We start from the raw sequence: 23,958 nt of genomic DNA, 5'->3' as shown, positions 1-23,958 counted from the left end.
AGTTGCAGTAGACAGTCCCCGTTATCTGACCTGCGACCAACGAGTCCCCATCGGCCACCTAAACGACTCTCTTCTGTGCCTAGACGCCCGACCTGAGCATTCAAGTCTTCGGCCAGTGCTACAATATCTGTCGAACGCACTTTCTGGTGAACAGATAACTGGTGGTAAAACTCATCCTTGATTGAATCCGGGCTGCAATCTGTCGGAGCATAGGCGGAGATGACGAGAAGACATCGTTTCTCCCGCCGATTTCTTCTCACTTTGATGGAACTTTCTATTCTAACAGCACATAACCGACTGCTAATGGGGGTCCAATCTATTAGTGCTACCTCAGCACTAGCGTTTAGTGCGACACCAACGCCAGCAAGACCAGACGAAGATGCCACAGGGTCTCCGGATAAACGCACGTAAAACAAGCTTTTCGAAGCGACAGATGAAGAGCGAATTTGTAGTACTTCACCAGAGTCTTGAATACGGGTCTCGGATAGACAACAAACGTCGATATGAAGACTTTCGAAAGACATAGCCAGCCCTATCTGTTGTCCGATCTGCATGAGTGTGCGAACGTTGAAGGCAGCCAGTTTGAATGGCGCACGTGATTTCAGAAAAACTGCTTCAGTACTCATATTCGGTGGTAGCATACAATTTTCAACCGGACAGTGACTCGAGAACGTTTAGATACAGTCGAAATTTCCACCAAAGACGAGCCGCTGTATAAGTGTAAAAGAAGGTGAATAATGTGGAAAATAATAATAATAATAATGACAATAATAGTAATAATAATAATAATAATAGTCATAATAATGACAATAATTGTAATGATAATAATTTGAATCAACTGATTGTTTTTCGAAGCGAGAGAAGTAATTTCCATAGACATAGAGAGTTCATCATTAGTGTGTGGGCTGTGATACTGCCCGAGTGCCCAAACTGAAGCAGGTGGTTTCCTTAGCGGGCCACTCCCTGAGCCTTCGACCTGAAGGTCTGATCCACAAGGCAGTGGAGCATCGTCAGGAGATGCAGTCCCATGGTAGCCGGTGACCAACGATTGGTTCATACGCCATTTGTTCTCGCAGGATACTGGAGCCCATGTGCACCATTGGTTTGTGATCCGGTTAAAGCGCCGGACATTCGCCTTTCGTCCTGTTATCAAATGTTAATTTATTTAAACACATGAACATCGGTACAGGCAGGCACTAAATATATATGTCATTCGATTTGTGAGAGCTGGAATACTGCCTGGGCGGACAAATCATAGCAGATAGTTTTCTAAGGGGTATACTCCCCGAGCCCTTGACCTAGCGGTCTAATCAATAAGGCAGTGGAACAAACTTAGGTGCGGTCCCATGGTAGCCGGTGTCCAAAGAGAGGTTCATACGCCATTTGCTCTCTCAGGATCCTGTGGCCCATGCGCATCATTGGCTTAGAATAAGGGTTTTTCAACACCACCAGGTGGACCCTCCGTGACCAACAAGCCAGTTAGTGCATCGATAAACCGCTTTTTGTCCTCTCTACTTCTCAAACACCGCCGCCACGAGAAAGACTTCCCACCCTAGGCCGTACCAGGGCATTGGGGGGATCAGATTTACACTTGTGCTAAACTAGATCTACCTGCATTATATAGCTCTATTTCAAAAGTCCTTAGTTATTACATTATTTCGAATACTTCTAATTATCATACTTTGATCATGTAGAGTCAAACAATCATGATAAATACTGTGGTACGTGCTACTTATACGGACAGATACAGGAAGCTAATCTCTTTCTGGAAAAAGGGGATAATAAAGAGAGGAGAAAAACAGAAAGCAATGGTGCTAGCAACAGGAATGAAAGAACAGTAGTGTTTGTAATGGTCAACTCAAGGAAAATATGCAAACAGTGTGTTTCGGCTTTCAGTCTCTCTTCTAATGGCCTGTTCCCTCACAAGATTAAAATATATTATTTCTGTACTTGTTTATTCGTATTGCAGCTAACTCATGCTGTAGTCCTCAATAAACTTCGACGCCAGCAAGCCAGACAACTCATACAAAATCGATGGCTCACGAAGTAACAATAAGATTAGACACGCTGGAAACACTAGCAGATCGAAATTCACCGTAAATTTCTTCAGTGCCTTCTTCCAGTAAACTTGACTGCCAAAGTCTATAGCAACCGCTCCGTGACTACCTCCCATGCCGTCTTCCCGCCGGCATTATCCACGCTGTCATACACCCATTCCGTTGCCTCGCAGTAACGTCTCCAGCACCAACACCTTCACCTTAGGCTTCTGCACACCTGCCATCTACGCACCAGTCCCAAACTCTCTCAACACACTCCGTACATCTCCTTCCTCGAACTCCAGTGACCACGGAATCTTCATCCTGCGTAGTGACAGCGACACCGATTATTAAGTACAAAGACATGGGAAGGTGTGAACTAAATGCACTGTCTTTAATTACATACTGAATTCGTAAAATATAAAGACAATACATCCAACACACCATTTGCACATCTTCCTTCAGTTGACCTTTACAAACCCAATCGTGCCTCCATTCTTGTTGCTACTACCAGTGCTCTGTTTTTCTTTTTTTCCTCATCATTCTCTTCTTCTCCCAGCAAGGAATTAACTTCCCATAACCACCACATACTACCTATATCTGTCCGTATAAGTAGCACACACCACACTATATTTATTACGTTGACCATGACTTTCCTTTAAAATATTCCGAAGAAATGCTCATTCAATCCTGATTCGAAAAAATGTTCCCAAGAGTTTACTGGGCACTTAATGACTTTTCGAGGGGCATGTTTCATTGTAAAATACGTCCAAACAATACATGTATGAAATATTAAAATGACTTTTAAACTACAAACCATGAGTTGTTAAGTGTTGACTTAGTTTGTCGAAATGTTGATCCGGAGGCAAAACAAATCTCATATCATCATACCTATACACACACCATGTTGGTCGAACAACTATCTTTCAACACTAACAAAAATTCGCTCCTATGATCTAGCTCTCAACGTCCAACAAAAATCGCAATTCTAAATATACTGTGAGTGCAATTACAAAAACATGACACATCATTACAGTTAACAATGTTTTCACCATATGTATACACTCATCCACGTCTCTTCTACATATCCATTACTTGTCAGACTACTCACTTCTCCTATCAACTTTAAAGAAAACAAACGCAAACACAGTACGATGCTCATCAAATATTCAAACAATCAACACCATTAAATATACACAGTATGCCTTAAACTGGCATTTTCACACACGGGTTTAGACTAAACAGAGTATACAACACAAAATACACTGAATATAATATCGTTAAAACAAATGTGAACTATTCGGCAGACATGAAACTCAAATAACATTTTCTCATAAACTAAGTGAATGATGAACAAATAGATGTGAGTACAAAATGACAGACAAAGTTAATTGAATAGATATAAATAAAATCATTGTTTCTTTCTATTCACAATCCACTTAGTAGAGGAAACTTCGAATTAACTGGATCCAAAATACCAACAAGGAAGTACAGTGTCCCAGCAAGACCTAAACACACACAATATGAACACAAAAACAAACTGTTACACTGAACTAACTATCACTTCAAAATAATAAATACAATTCAGTCAAACCGATAAATAATAGTCAACTTCCCACATAACAAACTGGAAATGAGAAGATCGAATAGTTTGTTGTTTTACGATAGAATAGTATTCATGACAAGGGAAGGAGGAGAATACACTGTGACGATGGCATCCATTATTCACTCTACTTAGAGACTACTCCTCACGAATGCACATCCACAACTCAAAACACGGAAATCGAAACCAGCAGTCATCCAACAGTGTGAATGATTAACTTCAACCAATTCACAATGTCGCACAACCCCCATTATTCATTGCCTGTGGTGGACACCTGTCTCACACATGACTTCATTGTTAACACATAACATTTTACAATCCATCATACATCTACACTTCTCTTACAATGCACAAAGACTAGGATTAACAGTCAAACCTTAATTGATTGCGGAATCGACGACCTACATGTTAATTAACTCCAATTGGTTGCGACAGTTTGTCGTGCTTATTGTGTGTTCATAGTCTCTACATAACCATGTTATTTTATCACATATGGAAGATATTCATCCGACTAGTCGTTTTCTCTCTGATTTATAATCACTTGGCGGCTTCCGTCGGTAATACAGTCACGTTAGCAAACCACTCGGTCACACTCGCCATCATCGTGTCCATCCGTCGATTAGCATTCTATTCATTGATTTAACAGTCGAAAATTCGATCCAATCAAATCACTAACACCCTTCTCTATGACAAATTCACACGGCATGAATGGAACAGTGATACTTGATTACGCACTAGAAAACATTACGTACGGAGATGGAAATTGGAAGTAGTTCCCTATTCAATCATTTCAACTGAAAATCCTAACAGATCAGAAAAGTGAGTAGTTTCAATTGAGCAATACACTACTAATTGCTAACAACTGCAAAACTCAACACAATTCTAGGTCTATTTCCATACATTCATTCTGTGTTCACACTCTCTAGATATTCCGATATATCACCTATCCGCACACCGAAAATACATCGACCATTCATATTCCGATCAGTAGGCTATCATCACTTTAACAACTGGATGCGAGTCACTGTCAATTAATCGATGAAAAGATGTGACTTTCCTATCACAATATCACTACTCAAAAGTAGACACATCAATGCGAAGTTAGTTTCTTCCACAACACTCCACAAACTCCTGGTGGGTACCATTTAAGTGAGGACTAACGTGTAATATTAGTGTAAAACTATATTAGCAACAAGAGGGATTAATCTTAGTTACAAATGGAAAAGCACACTAAACAAACCTTCCATAAGTGAGTACGGACGATCAGCAACGCGAGTAGCATTTTTAAAACAGTCGGTACACCATTCAGCGAACTGGAAAGCAAATGTAAAAACATTGAACAATCATGAGTTTCTTTTGATTTAAATTGTCCGGTTGACTATTCTAAAAGCCACATAAATCTTCGCAGATGGTTAAGACAGAAAAATATCATGCCAAATGAATATTATGTTCATCGACCTGATCATCGAGATGTTGACTAAACAATCACTCAAAGGTAACCGCTATTATGATTATGGAACCAGTTAAACAGCTGACTTAACATCATCATCGAAGCAGTCAGTTCAAATCAATGGGTCGATAAACAGTTCTTAATGACAAATAACTGAGTGGCGACCAATTGCTCCAATGTCGAACGCCTCGATAGGTGACGACCATTTAAATACAACACGAGCTTATGAAAACATGTGAGACCTATGACAGGTAGTGTTCAACAGGGAAACGAGAACCTTGAAGACGGTAAATAAGGAATCCAGGCAAGGAACTCACTTTATTTGGACACAAATTAAACGGTACACATTGGGGAACCGGTATTTCCATAGAATCCGGTACAAATACAACTAGCTTTGCGTCTATCTAATGATTGAAAAACACAGTGACCACACGTAAGTTCAGCCACAAACTGCATCTATGATACATATTTGTTATGACTGTAATACAGTTCTACATAAACATAGAACAGTTCAATGGTTTTCAACCCCTGACTCAACAGATCATAACATAAATCATCTACCCACAACTATACACAAATAACCTAACAAAATACATTCATTCACACTATAAAATATAACAGTATGATAATTATGGAGTAACGTGAAAATACACCAGTACCTCACCAACTTACAATATCATTACAAACCAGAGTAAAGGTAAGTGGATTCAGACACCGTCCACTCAAAACACGTAATAGTGAACAGAAAAATGAGGATTTCAAGTGAAACACTACAATGTTGTACTTCAAACTATACACAGTATACAGAACAAATATAATGACACATTGTAAAGTTTGTAATACACACATATTCAGAAAACAAAAGAAAAAATACATATACTTTAAATGCATTGAACTACCACTGTCACTGAACTGACACCAACCTTTATAGCTCTATACAAATATTTGGGATCTTGAGTTGTTTGATAAATCTCTAATAGAGCGAAACCACTACCAGCTGAACCGTGACATAGACCACAGCCTTTGTGAAGTAGACCACGAGTCCATACAGCTTCTCCTCCATCTAATGCACACTTCAAATACTTATTTTCACCTGTAATCTATAGAATGTAACAACACAGAGGTTAAATAACAGTAAACAAACTACCGATGAACTTTAAACATCATACATATCTATCTAAATAAAAGGAGAATATTTTAAGTGCAGTTTGATTAGTTTCTAACTCCTATTTCGCCACTTCATTGACTCACTGGTGGTTGATAATAATAATCCTATTACAGATTGGACACGAAATGTTTGTTCTCATAGCCTTGCTCAGGAAACTCTCGTCTAACAACGTTTCCACAAAACGTTTTGTCACGAGACAGTACATATAGGTTTTTATGCATTATGATTTATTTTGTGTATTAAGAGTACTTTCGAAAAATCCAGCATTTTATGTAAGACGCAATACTACCCGGTTATATGGTTCACGATTGCCCCCAAATTCCCTGGTACGGCCGAGAGTACGGAGAGTCCGCTCACCCTCTCCAAATGCTATCATCACATGGCCACGCGTATATAGCCTCTGCCACACAAGTCCTACTCATTGCATTCTCACACCAGGGGTGTTGTTTACGAAATTCAGAGGACGAAAAGCGAATGTCCGGCGCTTTAACAGGGTTGGTAGACATGGAGAGTCCGTTTAGGGAAGTTGGGAAATGCTGATTCCAAACCAATGGTGCACATGTGCCCCAGTATCCTGAGGGGGAAAATGGCGTATGAACCAGTCGTTGGTCACCGGCTACCATGAGAATGCATCTCCTGACATTGCTCCACCGCCTTGTGGATCAGACCTTTACGTCGAAGGCTCTGGGTGTGGCCCCCTAAGAAAACCACCTGTTTCACTCTGGGCACCCGGGCAGTATCACAGCTCTCGCAAATATCAAATGAAATTTGTATGGCGCATATGTATTTGGTAATAATAAATGAATGTTCAAGATAAATGGCCTTCTTGGATAATCACTTAATCATGAGGCGAATAAGAAACGTCAGCACATGCATTCCGATAGCAAATGATGATTAGATTCAGTTTATATACTAGTTATCTCGTTGAAATCATTGAGTTCATGTACACTACATATTGCGAATCCGATTTTCATACTTTTTTGAAAATGATAGTTATATATTTAAACGTCTAAGATGCTTTTTTTGCAATAGGATGTACTATTTGACGATAATTAAATCATTCACTAAAATATTATAGCCTACCTTGTAAGCTGAGAGCATAAGTGGAATAACACCCGTTGCACCATGACACCAATGAACCAATATGTCATGACTTTCGCTATCACCTAAACTAGGAGACCAATTTCCGTTGGATAGCTGAAGTTGACTCATCCAATCGACAGTAGGTAGAATTAACTGATTTAAGGAATGTGATGATATACTACCAGGAAACAAACGATATACCTTCAAAAGAAAAGAAAATCGAAACTGAAATGATACAAGACTCAACAACAATAATATAAATAGTAATTCGTACTTTGCCTAAGTAGACAGCAGAGTTCTAGAAAACTGTTCTACTAATCCTAGTACGAGTACGTGGAACGCCATTCCTGGTCTCCTGAAACCACGCTCTAAACTACACGTAGGAGCTTTTAACGTACGAACACTTTGCCAAATAGGACAACAGGCTTCCTTAGCTAGGACTTTAGAATCCCGCGCCATCGATGTGTGCTGCGTCTACGAAACGCGCATACAGGATCCAAGTAGCGTCATTCATTTGACCTCACCATGCCAAAATAAAGAACCGACTCGATTCACACGTCGTGTATCTGGAAGCCCTGATTCTGCTTCCCGTGGCCTCGCCGGCGTAAGTATAGCATTGAGTCCTAGGGCAGAACTAGCTTTCTTAGAGTGGATCCCAGTAGACAGTCGTTTGTGCGCTGTCCGACTGAACGGAACAGTGAGAATCCGGAAAGATAGGGACACTCGTCGTTGCCTCTTCGTCGTCTCTGCCTATTCTCCCGCTGACTGCAGCGCAGATGATGTAAAAGATGAGTTTTACAGAAAGCTTTCGGACCTTCTCCGAAAAGCTAAGCGCTCGGATGTAGTAATAGTGGCCGGTGACTTTAATGCTCAAGTAGGTAAACTTATCGATAGGGAAAGATACCTAGGTGGATCTTATGGTGTCGTGGCTCAAAGAACAGATAATGGAGACCGTCTGTTTCAGCTATGCTCAGATAACCGCCTGTTCCTTGCAAATACTAACTTTAAGCATAAGGAAAGACATATTTTAACATGGCGACCCCCGAATTCGTCCCAACGTTGGACCCAAATAGATCACATAGCTATCAGCCACCGATGGAGGGGCTCGATAGAAGACTGTCGCTCATTCTGGAGCACATGCCTAGATTCAGATCATGCTCTAGTACGAGCACGTATCTGTCTGCGTCTTACTGGACGTAGGAAAGACGCTGCAAGGAAACCTCTTAGGGGCCTACTTAATGATAGTCAAGCTAAGAGTATATTTCAGGAACAACTAGGAAAACAGTTAGGCAGCCATGTATGTGATGCCCACCCCGAGGCAGCATGGAATGATATCCGAAAAGCTGTGGAAACAGCAGTGATATCTGCTAGTAAGGTAAACCAGAAGGTTAGGGAGCAACACTGGATCTCAGCAGCATCTATCGCACTGATAGATGCTCGGAAACTCATTCCACCTGGCTCTGAACATAATGAAGCGCGGAGTCAGCTTAAGCGCAAGCTGACAAGAAGTCTACGCAATGATCGTGAACAGTGGTGGGTAGCGAATGCAAGAGAGATGGAAAAGGCAGCGGCAATACGTAATAGCAGACAATTGTTCAGACTCGTTAAGGAAACCGGAATTAGGAACGCGACCGTTAGCGAAACAATCTCAGAAAAAGATGGACATATTATTCATTCTCAATCCAGGAAATTGGATCGATGGGCAGAACACTTTAGGGATCAGTTCAACTGGCCTTCAGCCACACTTCGGTTTCCCACGATCTCTAGTCAACCTGAATGGCAAGTTAATGTAGGTCCTCCGTCCCTTTACGAAGTTGAAAAAGCCATAGGAAATCTGAAACGAGGGAGAGCAGCAGGCCCTGACAGGTTTACTCCTGAGATTTTTAAGGATGGTGGTCCAGTATTAGCAATGAGATTAACCGAGGTCTTAGGTAGAATTTGGGAACTGGAAGTAATCCCATCTGACTGGTCTCAATCACTGATTGTGCCTGTCTATAAGAAAGGACAAAAGTCCTCTTGTGACAATCACAGAGGAATCAGTTTGACTAATATAGTGTCTAAAATATTAGCTTCAATAACACTTCGACGCCTAATCAAAGCTCGTGAAGAGCAGATTAGAGAAAACCAGGCCGGTTTTCGACCTGGACGTGGTTGTATAGATCAGATATTCACACTACGTCAGGTTCTAGAACACAGACACACATTCAGACGCCCCACAATGGTAGTATTTCTCGACCTTAAGGCGGCATTTGACTCTGTTGATCGTGAGGTTCTATGGCAGTGTTTGTCACTGAAAGGAGTACCAAAGAAGTACATTAACCTTATAAAGGCTCTCTACTCGAACACAACTGGTAGAGTGAGAGCTTATGGCGAGAGGTCATCAGAATTGATTACCTCAAGTGGTGTTCGTCAGGGCTGTCCACTCTCCCCATTCTTGTTCAACTTTGTGGTCGACGTACTTTTAGAGATAACACTCTCCTCATCTAAATTTCCAGGGGTTGAAATTCTACCGGGAGGTTCACTTGTTGACTTAGAATATGCAGATGACATAGTTTTATTTGGTGAAGACGCTGACAAAATGCAGAGTCTTCTGACCACTCTAAGCAACAATGCAAGCATGTTCGGGATGCGATTCTCTCCCTCGAAATGCAAAATGTTGCTTCAGGATTGGGTTACATCGACACCCGAACTAGTGATAGGGAGTGAAGTAATTGAGCGTGTCGATCGCTTCACTTATCTTGGAAGTCTCATCAGCCCTTGTGGTTTAGTGTGTGACGAAATCTCAGCACGGATACAGAAGGCTCGACTAGCTTTTGCCAACTTGCGTCATTTATGGCGTAGGCGAGATATCCGTCTATCAACCAAAGGACGTGTTTACTGCGCAGCAGTTCGTTCCGTCCTACTTTATGGCAGTGAAACATGGCCGGTAAGAGTAGAGGATATCCGTAGGCTACTAGTATTTGATCATAGGTGTCTTCGAAACATTGCTCGTATGTCCTGGGACCATCGAGTAAGTAATGCAGTTGTTAGGAAACGGGTACTAGGTAAGGATGGCAAATCAATTGATGAAGTAGTGAAACTTCATCAGTTGAGATGGCTGGGACACGTGTTACGTATGCCCAACCACCGACTGCCTCGACGTGCTATGTTCAGTGGTATAGGAGTAGGTTGGAAGAAAGCTAGGGGCGGCCAAACCAAAACATGGCACAAGTCCATGAAGTCACTGACAAGTGGTCTGAGTCATGTTGGTAGGTGTAGACTACCTGGTTGGGGACCGCGAGATGATAGCAACCGATGGTTAGAGACCCTGAATGACATGGCTCAAAATCGTTTGCAATGGCGCAGGTGCATCCACTCTCTGTGTTCTCCCAAATTCTAATCTTCTGAATCCTTCATGTCCCTTTTTTCCTCTTTCCAAATATATTTCACTGGATTATACTCTTTAAATAACATCTCCAAACCCTAATCTTCCCGATTACTGCTTATACTCTTATTACCTCTACCACTACGGGATTTGAATCGACAACTGCATCTCTGTGCCAATGTGGTGTGGCAACTCGAACTGATGTACGTACGTACGAAGTTCTACGTTGTTACTGACTGACTGACTGAATCCTAGTAGTCCTAATTTTCTCTAGTGAAGATAATGACCACCATAGATAATATACTAGTATATAACATTATTATTTTGTCTTATGTCTGATAAGTTTACATGAATGCTCGATATCAAAACTAAGATGAATAAAACGAAGACAAAGTTAATCAACAAACACAATCCAAGCCCTAGTAAGCTAAGAGCAGAATGTCAAACTTCTTTATTTTAGTAGCTATGAATTAGTTACAAGACATACTTTCCACAAAATCAAATTCTATGGGTTACTGGTAGCCAGTTCACTGGTGAAGCTTATTTAACTTATGTTCATCAACAATCTTCCCATAAGCACCTGAGTTATCCAATGATTTCTATTAGAAACCAACCAAAAAATATCATGTTCAAATAACTTACCTTCAGTAGAGTAGTCAAGATACCAGCAAAACCATGCGCCGCCCCAAGATAACATTCATTACACCATTCAAATATTAACGGTGGCATGCACAAATCTCGTTTCGATGACTGATACATCAATCGATTATAAAAACCATTCGATTTGTAAGCACCAGCTGTTTTCTGACCAGACTTCAATATAGCATCTGTTATCTAAAGTAAAACTGTTATCATTAATGTTACTACTTTCATATCACGGAAAAACACATAAATTCATAAATCAGATAGTGAAATGCCGCAACTTTATGCACAAACAATCACAAGAGATAATTCTTGAAGAGATGAGTAAAACAGTCAGTCAGTCAGCTACAACGTAGGACCAGGCACATATATGCATCGGTCCAAGTTGCCATACCTCATTAACACAACAAGATGAACACGGGATTCATAAAAGTAGTTCATTCAGAGGTGGTAATATATAAAAGAAAGATTGCAATAAAGATATGGTACGAGAAGAAATAATTAGTTCGTAGAAAGAAAGATATGAAGCAATTTTAATCTCCTAGTTTAAGGGAAGATAGAGAGTGTATACACCGACGCCATTGTGATCGATTCTGAGCCATGTTACCAAGAGTCTCCAACCATTGGTTACGATAGTCACGCGTTCCCCAACCAAGTAGTCTGCATCTACCAACATGGCTCAGACTAGAAGTTAGTGACTTCAAGCACTGATGCCACGTTTTGGTTTGGCCGTAACTTTATGCACAAACAATCACAAGAGATAATACTTGAAAAGATGAGTAAAACGTTACAGTATGAGTCACTTGAATATTTTCATGGGTCGTAAAACGGATGATTGTACTTTAACGATTAGTATTGGTCATGAGAATCGAATTTATACCATGCATTGCAATAACTCGCCTGTGGTGTTGTGGTCACAAACACATCATTGTAAGGATTATTCAACTGAACCAGTTTCATAAACCGACAAATTATCTAGAACAACACTGGAGCAATAAACCTTTCCATTCACTTCTCTAGTAATTCACCTCTGCACAATCAAGCACAAACAATTCATTAATAAACACTTCAAAAGCAGTAACAAATACACAAACACATACCGACGAGACAACAGAAACAGGGATGTCGAAATTATTTTCTCGAAGTGTTATCAAACAATTTAGATAGCCAGTACGTCCATATAACGCTTCATCAGGCATCCCACAGTCCACATCCAAGCCATATTTACTCGCCGACAAAATGTCTTCTACGAACTTCTTTGCCTCTGTATTCTCACTTCCATGCTTGACTGATGATAAAGCACCTAAACACAGTGGACCGATCGGGCTAGTGTAAACACTGATATTTTTAGATAACTTCTTCAAGTCCATATGACGTAGACATCGATTTAACAACTTCTCAGTACATACAACACCATTTTCACGTATCTTTCTGTCTAATAATTCACATTTGCATTGTGATAGGAAATTGTAGAATAGTCCAACACCTACAAACAAATAGAAAGAAACACAAGTTGATCGAGTGGTTTGCATACTATTCACAAATTCTAAAGTACACAACTACATTTCTTACACCTCAATGTATAGACAACGTCTGTTTGTGGGTTTGAATGGTCCCAAATAAATTGCTAACGATATCAAAACAATGGGAGACGACCAATCTGGAACACAATACTAACAACATTCAATGAAAGGTTTTACAAATGAACATCGTTAGTTCAACTACACTAACAACGATCAGTGACGGATTTCACTGGTCGACTCAGTGGTTCATATATTATATTTCTTTCACACTTAGTGTAGCTCATCAGTAGAAGTACAGAATATAAATAGGTGGATTTCTCCGAGAATCTGATTATGACTTGTTACTTCAAATTGAAGGGCATATCCTGATACATTTATTCAAATGACATGACTAGATATGTGGTATATGAATCAACACTTGATAGAATTAGCCAGTCAGTCACTTGACTTTCAATGATTAATAAGTTGGAATAGATGTGGTGGAAGCACGTATATACTGATGTGACATGGTGGGCCACACCTACTGTCTTACAAAAATACAATACCTGTATGCGTAAACAAAGGAAAACATAAAATTCATTATACACACATAAAAGTCTTCACATTTCTGGTTAGTCATTTAATTCAATCTGAAACCATGGCTTAGTTCAAATACATTAAGACACTGCAATGGGCCATGTTACTAGGTTCAGACTGTCTGGTTAAGTCCGCGTGATTGTCTTGACCGATTGTTAGAGACTTTGGGTGACGTGGCTCAAAATCGTTCGCAATGTCACAGGTGTATTTCTTTAGATATGAAATCTCTAAACTGTTTTACATATTTTCATTCTACAAATTCATATTTTCTCGAATTGTACTTTCCACACATAATCTCTCCCATTACCACTAATACTGTTACTATATCTACCTTTCTGAGACATGCCCTGACAGTCTCGTTTCGCTGTTCTGATGGTATGTTTCAGCTTGAACCGATTCATAAATATGTCAGGTTTGACGTTGCATATGACTGATTCACTGACTGAGGATGATAAAACACATAACACTCACCTGACAAGCCCGTGTACATTGATACGTCAGACGACGATAACTTCTCGAAATTCGAATTCAGAACATTTAACAGTTCGACAATTTTGTTTGGGATGTTTGTATCTCCCACCTGGAACGTGGTGCACAAGTAAATACTGAAAGTACTTTAAGCTGGTCTCCAGGCATATAATCCTGGTAAGGATTTTTAAAATGGCGACCATCGTTAACCTCAACCATCTTCTTTACGCGTTTGGATTTTACTCACGAATGGATCCTTGAAAGGATAGGGTTAAGTTGAGTTTGTCGAGATTAGATTGGAATCTTCTGTGCTAAATGCCGGAATCTTAAAACAATGACAGGTAGATTTAATGGGAGAGTAACAATATAAATACCAACTAATATCAGAATCAGACAAAGAGGGCGAACTGTTACACAAGATCATTATACATTTGGTACGGCTTTATCAAATACCGATAAAAAATGATTTATATTCGAGACCTATAAAGTATTATCGTCTGAAATTTCGACGAGACTGACGAACCGATAAGATTTAAGATAGATCTTTGGTAGCACGACAGTTCGTGATGTAAACATTATAAGTATTGTGACTTTTTTGTAAAGCAATAAAGCTTACAGCTTAACTTTGATTTTAACCAAGACATCTTTTTGATAAATTGATAGCAATCCTGCCCAATCTCCCAATTTTGGGGAATTTCTCAGATCAAGGGAAATTTTGGGATTGTTGTGCCATTTCCCCGGAGTTTCATATAGCAGATTCTTTAAAATTTCCCCAAAACGGATAAAACTTTCCCCAAAATGGGGACCCCTATCCCAATCTTGAGATTGGGCGGTTGCAGCATATTTCAAGCCCTAACGAACGTTATCACAGCGTAGTGAAGAACTATCATATTTGTCAAGATTACGTACCACGAAGATGCAAAAAGCCTTCCTTGACTTGAGTAGTCGCTTTCTGTAGTAATTAGCAAATATAGGACAACTTTGGGAGAAACTCACTGTAATGAATAACCTTCCACAGCGCGCCACCCTAATTACTTTAATGCTCAATAAATCTATAACAAGGTCTAGGTGTAATCAACATGTTTCTGACAATTATGATAACGAGCGAAAAATTCGCTTGCCAATGGCAGCATTTGCAACACTTCTACCATCATTGTAAGCTTTAGTGAATGGCATATATTGCTTTGTGTTTGGCTTCGCTTGGTTTAAATTCTCATTGCAAATGCCGTTGTTGGGATCGATTTGAATGTTCTCCTTATAATCGCATTCATGTTGCTCATTTATTTCATATGATCTGGATCAAGCTCATCCTGGTTTTCCACGGCGGACCAGAGATAGTGTCCTTATTGTGTTGTATATCTCCATCCTTCAAATGTTCTAAAATTGTAATTCCATGTTATTGATGTTATTTGCTGGTTTTTAATCATTTCGCTTCGTAGTGCTGTTGTGATTATGGCTGATTTAGGGACACAAAACAGCTGCTACGTGTTTGGAGTTTTTCCCTTTCACTTCCTACCGTTCAACGTTTGTCTTCAATGCAGTCTACAGTGTTAAATAAATGGCCCAAAAAATGGTTCCCCACGTCTTGAATCATTTTATGTATACGTTTGTCGTGATTTCAACATGCTTTGTGTTTCTCATCAAGCAGAAAGACATGTGGTCAATCGAGCTTTTATAAATTCCATTGGTTTGTGACAAGGAGCGAGGGCTAAGCAGATGCTCTACCTGTCTTGATTATTGAGTTTCAAGTGAATTGTAGAGGGTTCTAGGTAATCAGAGGCTATCCAATGGTTATTCTCTGTAAAAAGCTTGTGTGCTCTAAGTCTGGCTACTGTGCGATGGCGGTTGACTCATCATGAATGATAGAGTATTTAGTTAAATTGCCACCAAGTGCAACAAATTACGTCCATAGTTTCTACGCTTGAGGTTAATTTAATTAAACTTGAATGAACTTCATACATATATGGCTACAGTTCAAGACAATCATAGCTTAGACTGCTTGGGGATCTTTTAATTTTATCTTTATTTTTTGCATTTCAGGACACTAGATTCATAATTATCTGAGCCCAATGAATACAGATTGATCAATTTCTGCACTGAGCTGCTAACCACTTAGCCAAACTAGTCACGACTGTTCCATCGAGTGTACATCACTGAATTTTCAAGTAAAAGTGACTAGCGTTTCGATTGCTAAACAGTATTAGTATGAATAATATTGATTACTCGTTTCTAACTTACGATTTGTTACGTGAAGGATGTCAGTTTTCAGGCAAGATAAAGTATTACGAGTGCTACGTAATATACTGTCTGAAGTTGTTGTGTGAGGTTTATACGTAGAATTATTGTGTAAGTTCGTTATTAATGCTTCTGCAATGATGGATCTAATCCTTACAACACAGATTTGTCAAGATGTGACCATCCAATATGTAACATCTTATGCGGAGGTCACACCATTTCCTACACTATATCATAAGAATCAGCAATATTAGGTCTAATATTTCTGAAGAATACATTTAGGCTGAAAATAGAATAATATATATCCAATACGAATAAGAGATAAGTCACACAAGAATGACCATGTCTGCAAGGCTGAGCCATGTCATCCGATAGAATTGAACTAATGTTTCCGCGTTCTCCATAGTTAGGCTTCTCTTCGTGTCAGTCGTTGAAACTAATTCTTTTCAGTATTTATATGCTCAGCTTTAAAGGTCGCGTAGTTAAGAACCAGTGCCACTACACCACGTTCCCACCAGAATCAGAATGATGTTGTTTCGATGCCATATCGAATGGGATTGTCGCGCACCGGGAGTTACAAAGAATAATAAGAATCCTTCGGTTGTTGATGAGCCGAAAGATAAATCAGAAAAAAGCTTGCAGCAACTGGTCGGGAAATACACGTTATCATTTCAAACTGTTTGGTTTAGTTCTTAACGCGCGCAAAATGGAAATTTTGGTGGAGATTACTTAAGAGCTATGCAAAGTGGGATTATAATAATTAGGAATGATTTCGTGTGAAGGTATTTTAATAAGTCGCAGTAAAATGTGTGGTAATAACTTAACTTGTAGGCAGTACAACTATTTTGTGTTTAGAAATAGAAAATGAATCCATGTTCTGTCGATGTTGATTAGTAATCATTGAAATCGACGATGCCTATGTGCCACAAATAAAGGTGACATGTTGTTGTGCGATGCTCTTGGCTAAATAAGTCTTTACAAGATGATCGATAGAGAGCGATGCTCATGTGATTATAATGGAGAACATAAGTTGTACCCAAAGGAACTACAACTACCAGTTCATGTCTCTGATAATGATATGAACTGTAGTCGGTGTTGTAATAAATTCAATAGCAATATTTTCAGATTGTAGGAGGCTTGCTCGGCTGCTTATACTGATGGTTCGCATGCGTGTTTTTGTCGCTGAACCAACAATCAAACCACCAAGGTTTTAACTTACTGAATGAGCAACTGATAGATTAACATGCTGAAATGATTTGTAATAGATGAAGTTAGCGAGAAGGCAACACTATTCAGTGATAATTGCATGTCAATTTGTTGACCGACTTTGTCGATAGTTTCATCAGTGTCATCAGTCATATTAGGTGATTGGTAAGTCATGACAATGCTTTATGACGATATCCTGGAACCAATGTGAATAACTAGGTGCATTGTTGATTGTTGATTAGCCAGTGAGAAATAAGTGTTGTTGTTTTAAGGTGATTCTGAGGTAGCAGAAGTTTGTAGCACCACCTGATGCAAGCTACCTGATTATATTATAATTTGCGATCCGAAAATATTCGTCTACATATCATTAATTTTGTAGTGGGTTGTAGTGTTTTTATACCATAATTGCTGCGACAAATTAATGAGCAGCGAAGGCACAATAGATAGGAAAGGCAGAGGTAATTGGTACAATATACGAATTATCAGGCTTATCACACTGACAAAGACCAAAAATTCAAGCGGTAGTGAGATTAATTCTACAAAGTGTGAGATAGTGATCCACTCTTAGATCAGGAGGATTAGAACGATGTGTGGGACGCCTTGAAGAACAGTTTGACTGGTCCCCTGCTAGCTTTCAGTTGCCTAATATTTATATAAACCTAAACAGGATATTAACATGGAAATATTTATCTACAAACTGTTAATCCTAATAGTAGGCTTCGGAGTTTCAATGTAAAATATTTGTCTGGTCAAAAACTACCTGATACTCTTGTTATTATGCTAGGGTAATATGAGACTACTTAAATCCGGTGAACTATGTTCGTCTTATTAGGCAACTAATATGATAGATCAATTTATAAACCGAAATACGTATAGCAATGAGGACTATGATGAGTTTGGTGAAAAATGTTAAAGGCAGTTCTGCTAATTAATAAATTCAAACGACACAGAGATGAAATAATACAACGTATGTACGGACCAGGTTAACATGGCGGTTTGTGAGGTATATGACAGCTTGAAAATGATAAACTTGGCAAAAATAAGTTGGGGCAACTTATGGAACTTCATTAAGGAATATAAAGAGTTATGAACTCTCCATAAGAAGTTATTGCAGTTAGCCTAGTGACATTTACAAATATGTGGTAAAGGCATTTGGAACTAAGAAATGTCAAATAATTTTTCGGAATGGAATAAGCTTTGTCTGTAAACAACATGATTTTTCATTGTAGCATGATTCAGTATAAAGTTACTAGATGCATCTTATGCCGAAAACTTCTTGGAAGTGGTTGGATAAAATGTATACGGACATTCTGAGTGAAAATATATAAATGTTGCGTACAAAAACAGCAAATTATCCAGCGAAATAGTTAAATTCGCCTGGATTATTTTCAGGAATTAGATCATCCAATAGATTTGACGTATATGAGACCAGTTATGACAATTTGTAATGATCCAAAAGCTACCAGATTGAAATACGAAGTATGGCAACAAATTCCAAAGTGATTGGTTCTGTCAACAATTTTGTCAAATGAACGAGTCCAGATAATTCTGAACCGTCTAAATTGACCTTATGATTGCATAAAGTTTGCAGCTTAAACTCATCGTAATTTTAATCGCTGAAAAACTCCCATTATATTAAAACACAATTGTATGAACGAAGAATATTCTTTTCAATAATTTCTCATCAGGTTCTACAATTATAAATCCAGATTAATAATCCATAAAATTGGCCAGATTAAAGGCAAAACACATAATTTGGAAATTGTAATATGTGAATCAGGAATTGTTAGGGCTGACTAATATAACGTGTTAACTTGAATCTGTTGATCTCTGAGCTTTTTTTAAGGTCCGGGTCAGTTCATTATCTATCTTATTATTGACATCTTTTCGGTTATTCAGTTTCTGAAATTTTTGAAGATCATTCAAGATGTTATTCATCTTGTCAATGTAATCTTTTTTGTTAAGTAAGACGGTTCCTGTTCCTTTATGGGGTACACGTTTACCTAGGTTATACGGACTGCCAAAGATACATAAACCGGATATCCCATTAGGGCCAATTTAGGACATGTGTGATTCCCCATATCATACTGTAGCAAAGTGGCTAGTAACTGTTTTGAAATCACTCCATAATCGCCTGGTAAAACATGGTATTAAGGACGTATTCCAATTCGTTGGCAGGATTCAAAACATAAACATGAAAGATCAGACGATGATTTCCTTTGACGTAGCATCACTGTTCACAAATGTCCCACTCGGAGAAACTGTAGAATATATTTGTGAACAACTTAGAAAGCAGGAACTAGAAACGACGATCCCTATGGAGATCAAAGAGTTATTACTAAAATGCACTATGAATGTACATTTCAAATTCAATGGGGAAATCTACAGACAAATAGATGGCGTCGCGATGGGTTCACCCCTGGGTCCCATATTGGCAGACATTTTCCTTTCTAAACTAGAAAACGGCCCACTGGCACAAGAGATCGATAAGTTTCCATTGTACTGTCGATATATGGATGATACATTTATCCTTTGTAACGAGCGTACGGACTTGATAAGAACACTCGAGCAATTCAATACAGCCCACCCGTCCATAAAATTCACATGTGAGAGAGAAAATGGGGGTAAAATAATCTTCCTAGATGTTCTGCTTACAAGGAGAAAAGATGGATCTCTAAAAAGAAACATAAACAGGAAAATGACCTGGACGGGTCAATATACTAACTTTTTCAGTTTCGTTCCTCTACAACAAAAAAGGAACCTTATCAAGACACTACATCATAGAATCAAGACTATATGCACTATGGATACGATTGAAGATGAAACAAAGAGATTGTTTACAACCCTGAAAGAAAATGGATATCCAGAGAAATTTATAAATAAAAACTTAGCCAATAAAAGACAGCGTAGAGAATGTCCAACAGTAAATAGAAAGCCTATATATATACGCTTACAATTCAGAGGAGACGCGCCGAGTGAAATGTTAAGACTTAAGTTAAGTAGATCAATTCAAAGGACTTTCAACGCAGCTAAACTACAACTAGTATTCTCCACACGACCAATAATCACTCCGAGGTTGAAAGATAAATTACCTAGACTAGCCACCTCCTTCTGTATCTATCAATTCAACTGCTCCTGTGGAGCGAATTATATTGGCAGATGTTCTAGGAATTTGTACAATCGGGCTGGTGAGCACCTACCCGTGTGGTTAAGCAAAGGTGTTGTCAAAACTGTTAACAGCTCCATCTTTGACCATTTAGTCCAAACAGGACATACAGCAAACATGGAGCAATCTTTTGCAATAGTTTATCGTGTCAACAGCAGTCTACCTAATTCCGTCAGACTGCGAATCCTACAGACGGCTGAAGCAATTGCTATTCGGATCAAAAAGCCAGAGCTTTGTATCCAAAAGAAGTATGTTCAGCCTCTCCTTTTACCCTGGCCAACTAGCTAATAATCAATCTTATAATATGGTGACGTGATCTGATTAATGTTCGTTTTATGTCCCAAACTTATTATTATTATTACTGTTATTGTTACTATTATTATTACTATTATTGTCTTTACACTTGATAACCCCTTTTTGGGGATTTTATTAAATATTCACCCCTGAATCTACTATATTTGACCTAGTTGCTTTACATATTACGTAATTTCCATTTTGTAATCACAATATTCTCTCTCTTACCCCATGTTGACCATATTTATTCTGATAATTTATCTCACAATTTTATTTCCCTTATAAACTGATTCAAGTTAACACTTTATATTGGTCAGCCCTATCATTAACGGTTTTATTTATATAACAAACAATTCCTGATTCACATATTACAATTTCCAAATTATGTGTTTTGCCTTTAATCTGGCCAATTTTATGGATTATTAATCTGGATTTATAATTGTAGAACCTGATGAGAAATTATTGAAAAGAATATTCTTCGTTCATACAATTGTGTTTCATCGTAATTTCCTACGATGTTATCCTTGTTGTTTGGCAATGGAACTTGAAAATTGGAAATTAAGCAGGCAGTGGTCGAAAATTTATATTACAGGATAGTCCATAGTTTAGAAGTGTGAAGGAACAATATTTAGAATTAGAACTAGATAACCATTCAGTTCTTGCTCGCTTTGCTAGCCAATGTCTATTTATGTCACTTAAAGGCCATATTTGCTAGAGCTTGATGTTTAAAAAAGTTTATTTCGCTGAAACATGTAATTGCTATTAAATCATGGTAGCTGGTAATTAATATAAATGACCTGTTATTAGTATCAATTGAACTAGTAAGTTATGAGTACCGATCAACCTTACAATACGATAGTGCATGTGAACAATAATCAGGGGGCTAATAGAATTATGGGTTTACATAGGTAAAAATCGATCGAGAAAAATAAACTGGAAATAAGGATTAGTAATAATACGTTGCGTTTCTTTAGTCGCGCTTACAAATGTAGAATTCCGGTTTACTTCGTTGTTAGTACTGCAATAATAATAGACATAATCTTAAAATTGTAGATTTGTCATGATATGATTGCCTAATCTATAAGATCTTATGTATAAGTCACATCATTGTCTATTCTGACTCATCGTATTGTAACAATTATCAGTGTGATGAAAAACACATTTAGACTGGTGATAGAACAACATATTTGACATGTATAAAAATTGTTGCATGAGTATGACCGTGCCTGCAAAGCCGAGCTACGCCGCTTAACCAACTCGGACTAATTGAATTCCTTCTTCCCGCTCTCTCCATCGTTGGGTTTTTCTATGCATTAAATGCTGAATATATATTTTTCCAGATGTCTCGTGTTCAGCTGTGAGGATTGTGTGCTTAGCGCCCAATACCGTTACATGACTTTAAAGCTTTATGTTTTTTCTATTATTTCTATGGCTTATCGCATTATATTCTACCAACGTCCCACTAACATATTATTAATCACTGTTTCCCGATCATGCCGCCTCCTTTCCACTTGTCATGCAGCTCGGCAATACCCGGAGGATTCATAATAATCGTTCGGTGACCTCCGGCGCGCGACTGCTCCCAATATGTTTGGTGTCGAGTCAAGCAGCCGTTCAATCTGGTGGGGGAGTATTGTAGGGCCAGTGCAATGTCACTGAGCCCAAGCCAAATCAGCCGGCAGATGAATCACTGAATATCGAACAGATTATCAGTTGCTGTCAAGGTTAAGAACAACCAACGCGCATCAATTAATCGTATGTCATGAACTGGCCTGCTATCTTCTCTGTACTCATTCTTACTAATATATTTTCGTAATAGCGTCCTTTGCGTTGTACGGTCTTCGAGGCATCCATAGTACGACGAAGGAGTAATTCACGTTGGATACTGACCGCGAGTTGTGACTTCGAAGTTAGCTGGTTTGTCACACAATTCCCGTCTAAATTGAGTAGGCCTCCAGTCTTCAACATAAATCATCTACGCTGATGATTTACACCACTGAATGGCATGGCTCGGCCTTGTATTCTTGTGTAGCCCATACCTTTTCAGTTTCCAGTCGAGATGTGTTCTCCATCATATATTGGTGATTTTTACGATACGATGAGTCAGTGTAGAAAATGATGTTACTTCCACGTAAGATTAGGCAGTCACATTGCAACATATCTATAATTTCGGGATTAGGTCTATTATTACACTATTACTTATATCGAAATAGACCATAATTCAACAGACTTCTTAATTGGGCGTCAAAAATGTGAGGGCGGACTTAAAGTTGTCTAGCTGAAAAAAATGCTCATTGGAGTGTTCAGGGGTGCAGTTTGAGCGCCACTGTTGTTCATCCTGTATATAAATGACCTTCTTAGTCTCTCATGATAATTGGTTTTCCTGACGATGTTAGGATATGGAAGGTGAGTAAAAGTGACTCTGACAATTAAGAGCTTCAAAATGATCTGTGGAAATTATCCGAATAGCTCAGAATTCGGCAGTTTTCGGTAAATACTTCCAAGTATAGTATGATGAATATTTGTCACCACGGTACAAATACACACGCAGTGAATAACATTGAGCTGTTTGTTTTCCAGACAAACGATGACCTAGGAGTCATTGTCGGGCAAGACTTAAAAATTATTGCTCGTTGCCATATGATAGCCGTCAAAAGTTTTTAACCTTAAGGTCAATACGTTGAACCTCTAGATATGTCGACGCCGAAACATTTGTAACTTTGTACTCAGTATTCGTTTGCCCTAAACTGGAGTATTGGATACAAGCAGCTAGCCCCTGCATAAAAAGAGACAATGAGCCACAAGAACATGTTCAAAGAATCTCAACCAACTTGATTAATGGAATCACTTAGCTCCCATATGATGACAGACTGGCTTAATTTATTTCCCATGTCATATAGAAAAACCAGAAGCGACTTGACCACAATTTTTAAGTAACTTAGTGATAAACTCGAGTCTGATGTGCCCCCGATTTTCTTGCTCTCCAAACGGAGAATTTTTGAGGACATTGTATAAAAGTTCATGAGCCCAGAACAAAATACTTGTCAGCTGAATACCGACTTTCCAATGGAATAATCAACGAATTGAATTCATCAACTCAGCACTTGTTTAAAACTCTATCTTTCAACAGTTGAAAAATTAACC

The 23,958-nt window shown here is 38.7% G+C and overlaps 1 protein-coding gene across 1 annotated transcript; it reads right to left on the bottom strand.

Moving 5' to 3' along the window:
- Positions 1–855: 855 nt before the first annotated feature.
- Positions 856–14,942, bottom strand: LANCL1_1 (Glutathione S-transferase lancl1). Its single transcript, XM_051212843.1, has 9 exons — positions 14,910–14,942; positions 14,061–14,238; positions 13,917–14,025; positions 12,447–12,832; positions 11,347–11,538; positions 7,341–7,541; positions 6,013–6,189; positions 4,880–4,952; positions 856–3,544 (listed from the first exon to the last, which is right to left on the bottom strand). The coding sequence occupies exons 2-9, from the start codon at positions 14,130–14,132 to the stop codon at positions 3,465–3,467; spliced, it is 1,290 nt and encodes a 429-aa protein (XP_051068764.1). The 5' UTR covers positions 14,133–14,238; positions 14,910–14,942; the 3' UTR covers positions 856–3,464.
- Positions 14,943–23,958: the final 9,016 nt, after the last annotated feature.

Source organism: Schistosoma haematobium, chromosome 3, assembly GCF_000699445.3.
Source record: "Schistosoma haematobium chromosome 3, whole genome shotgun sequence".
Classification (NCBI taxonomy): domain Eukaryota; kingdom Metazoa; phylum Platyhelminthes; class Trematoda; order Strigeidida; family Schistosomatidae; genus Schistosoma; species Schistosoma haematobium.
This window is presented reverse-complemented; position numbering and strand designations above follow the sequence as displayed.

Bases quoted from the DNA above. Each gene is read 5' to 3' on its own strand.
- LANCL1_1 (XM_051212843.1), bottom strand. From the start codon at position 14,132: ATGGTTGAGGTTAACGATGGTCGCCATTTTAAAAATCCTTACCAGGAT. The intron at 12,833-13,916 runs GTGAGTGTTATG...ATTTGTTTGTAG, and splicing joins AATGTACACGGGCTTGTCAG to GTGTTGGACTATTCTACAAT. The intron at 7,542-11,346 runs GTAAGTTATTTG...TTTCTTTTGAAG, and splicing joins TCTTGACTACTCTACTGAAG to GTATATCGTTTGTTTCCTGG.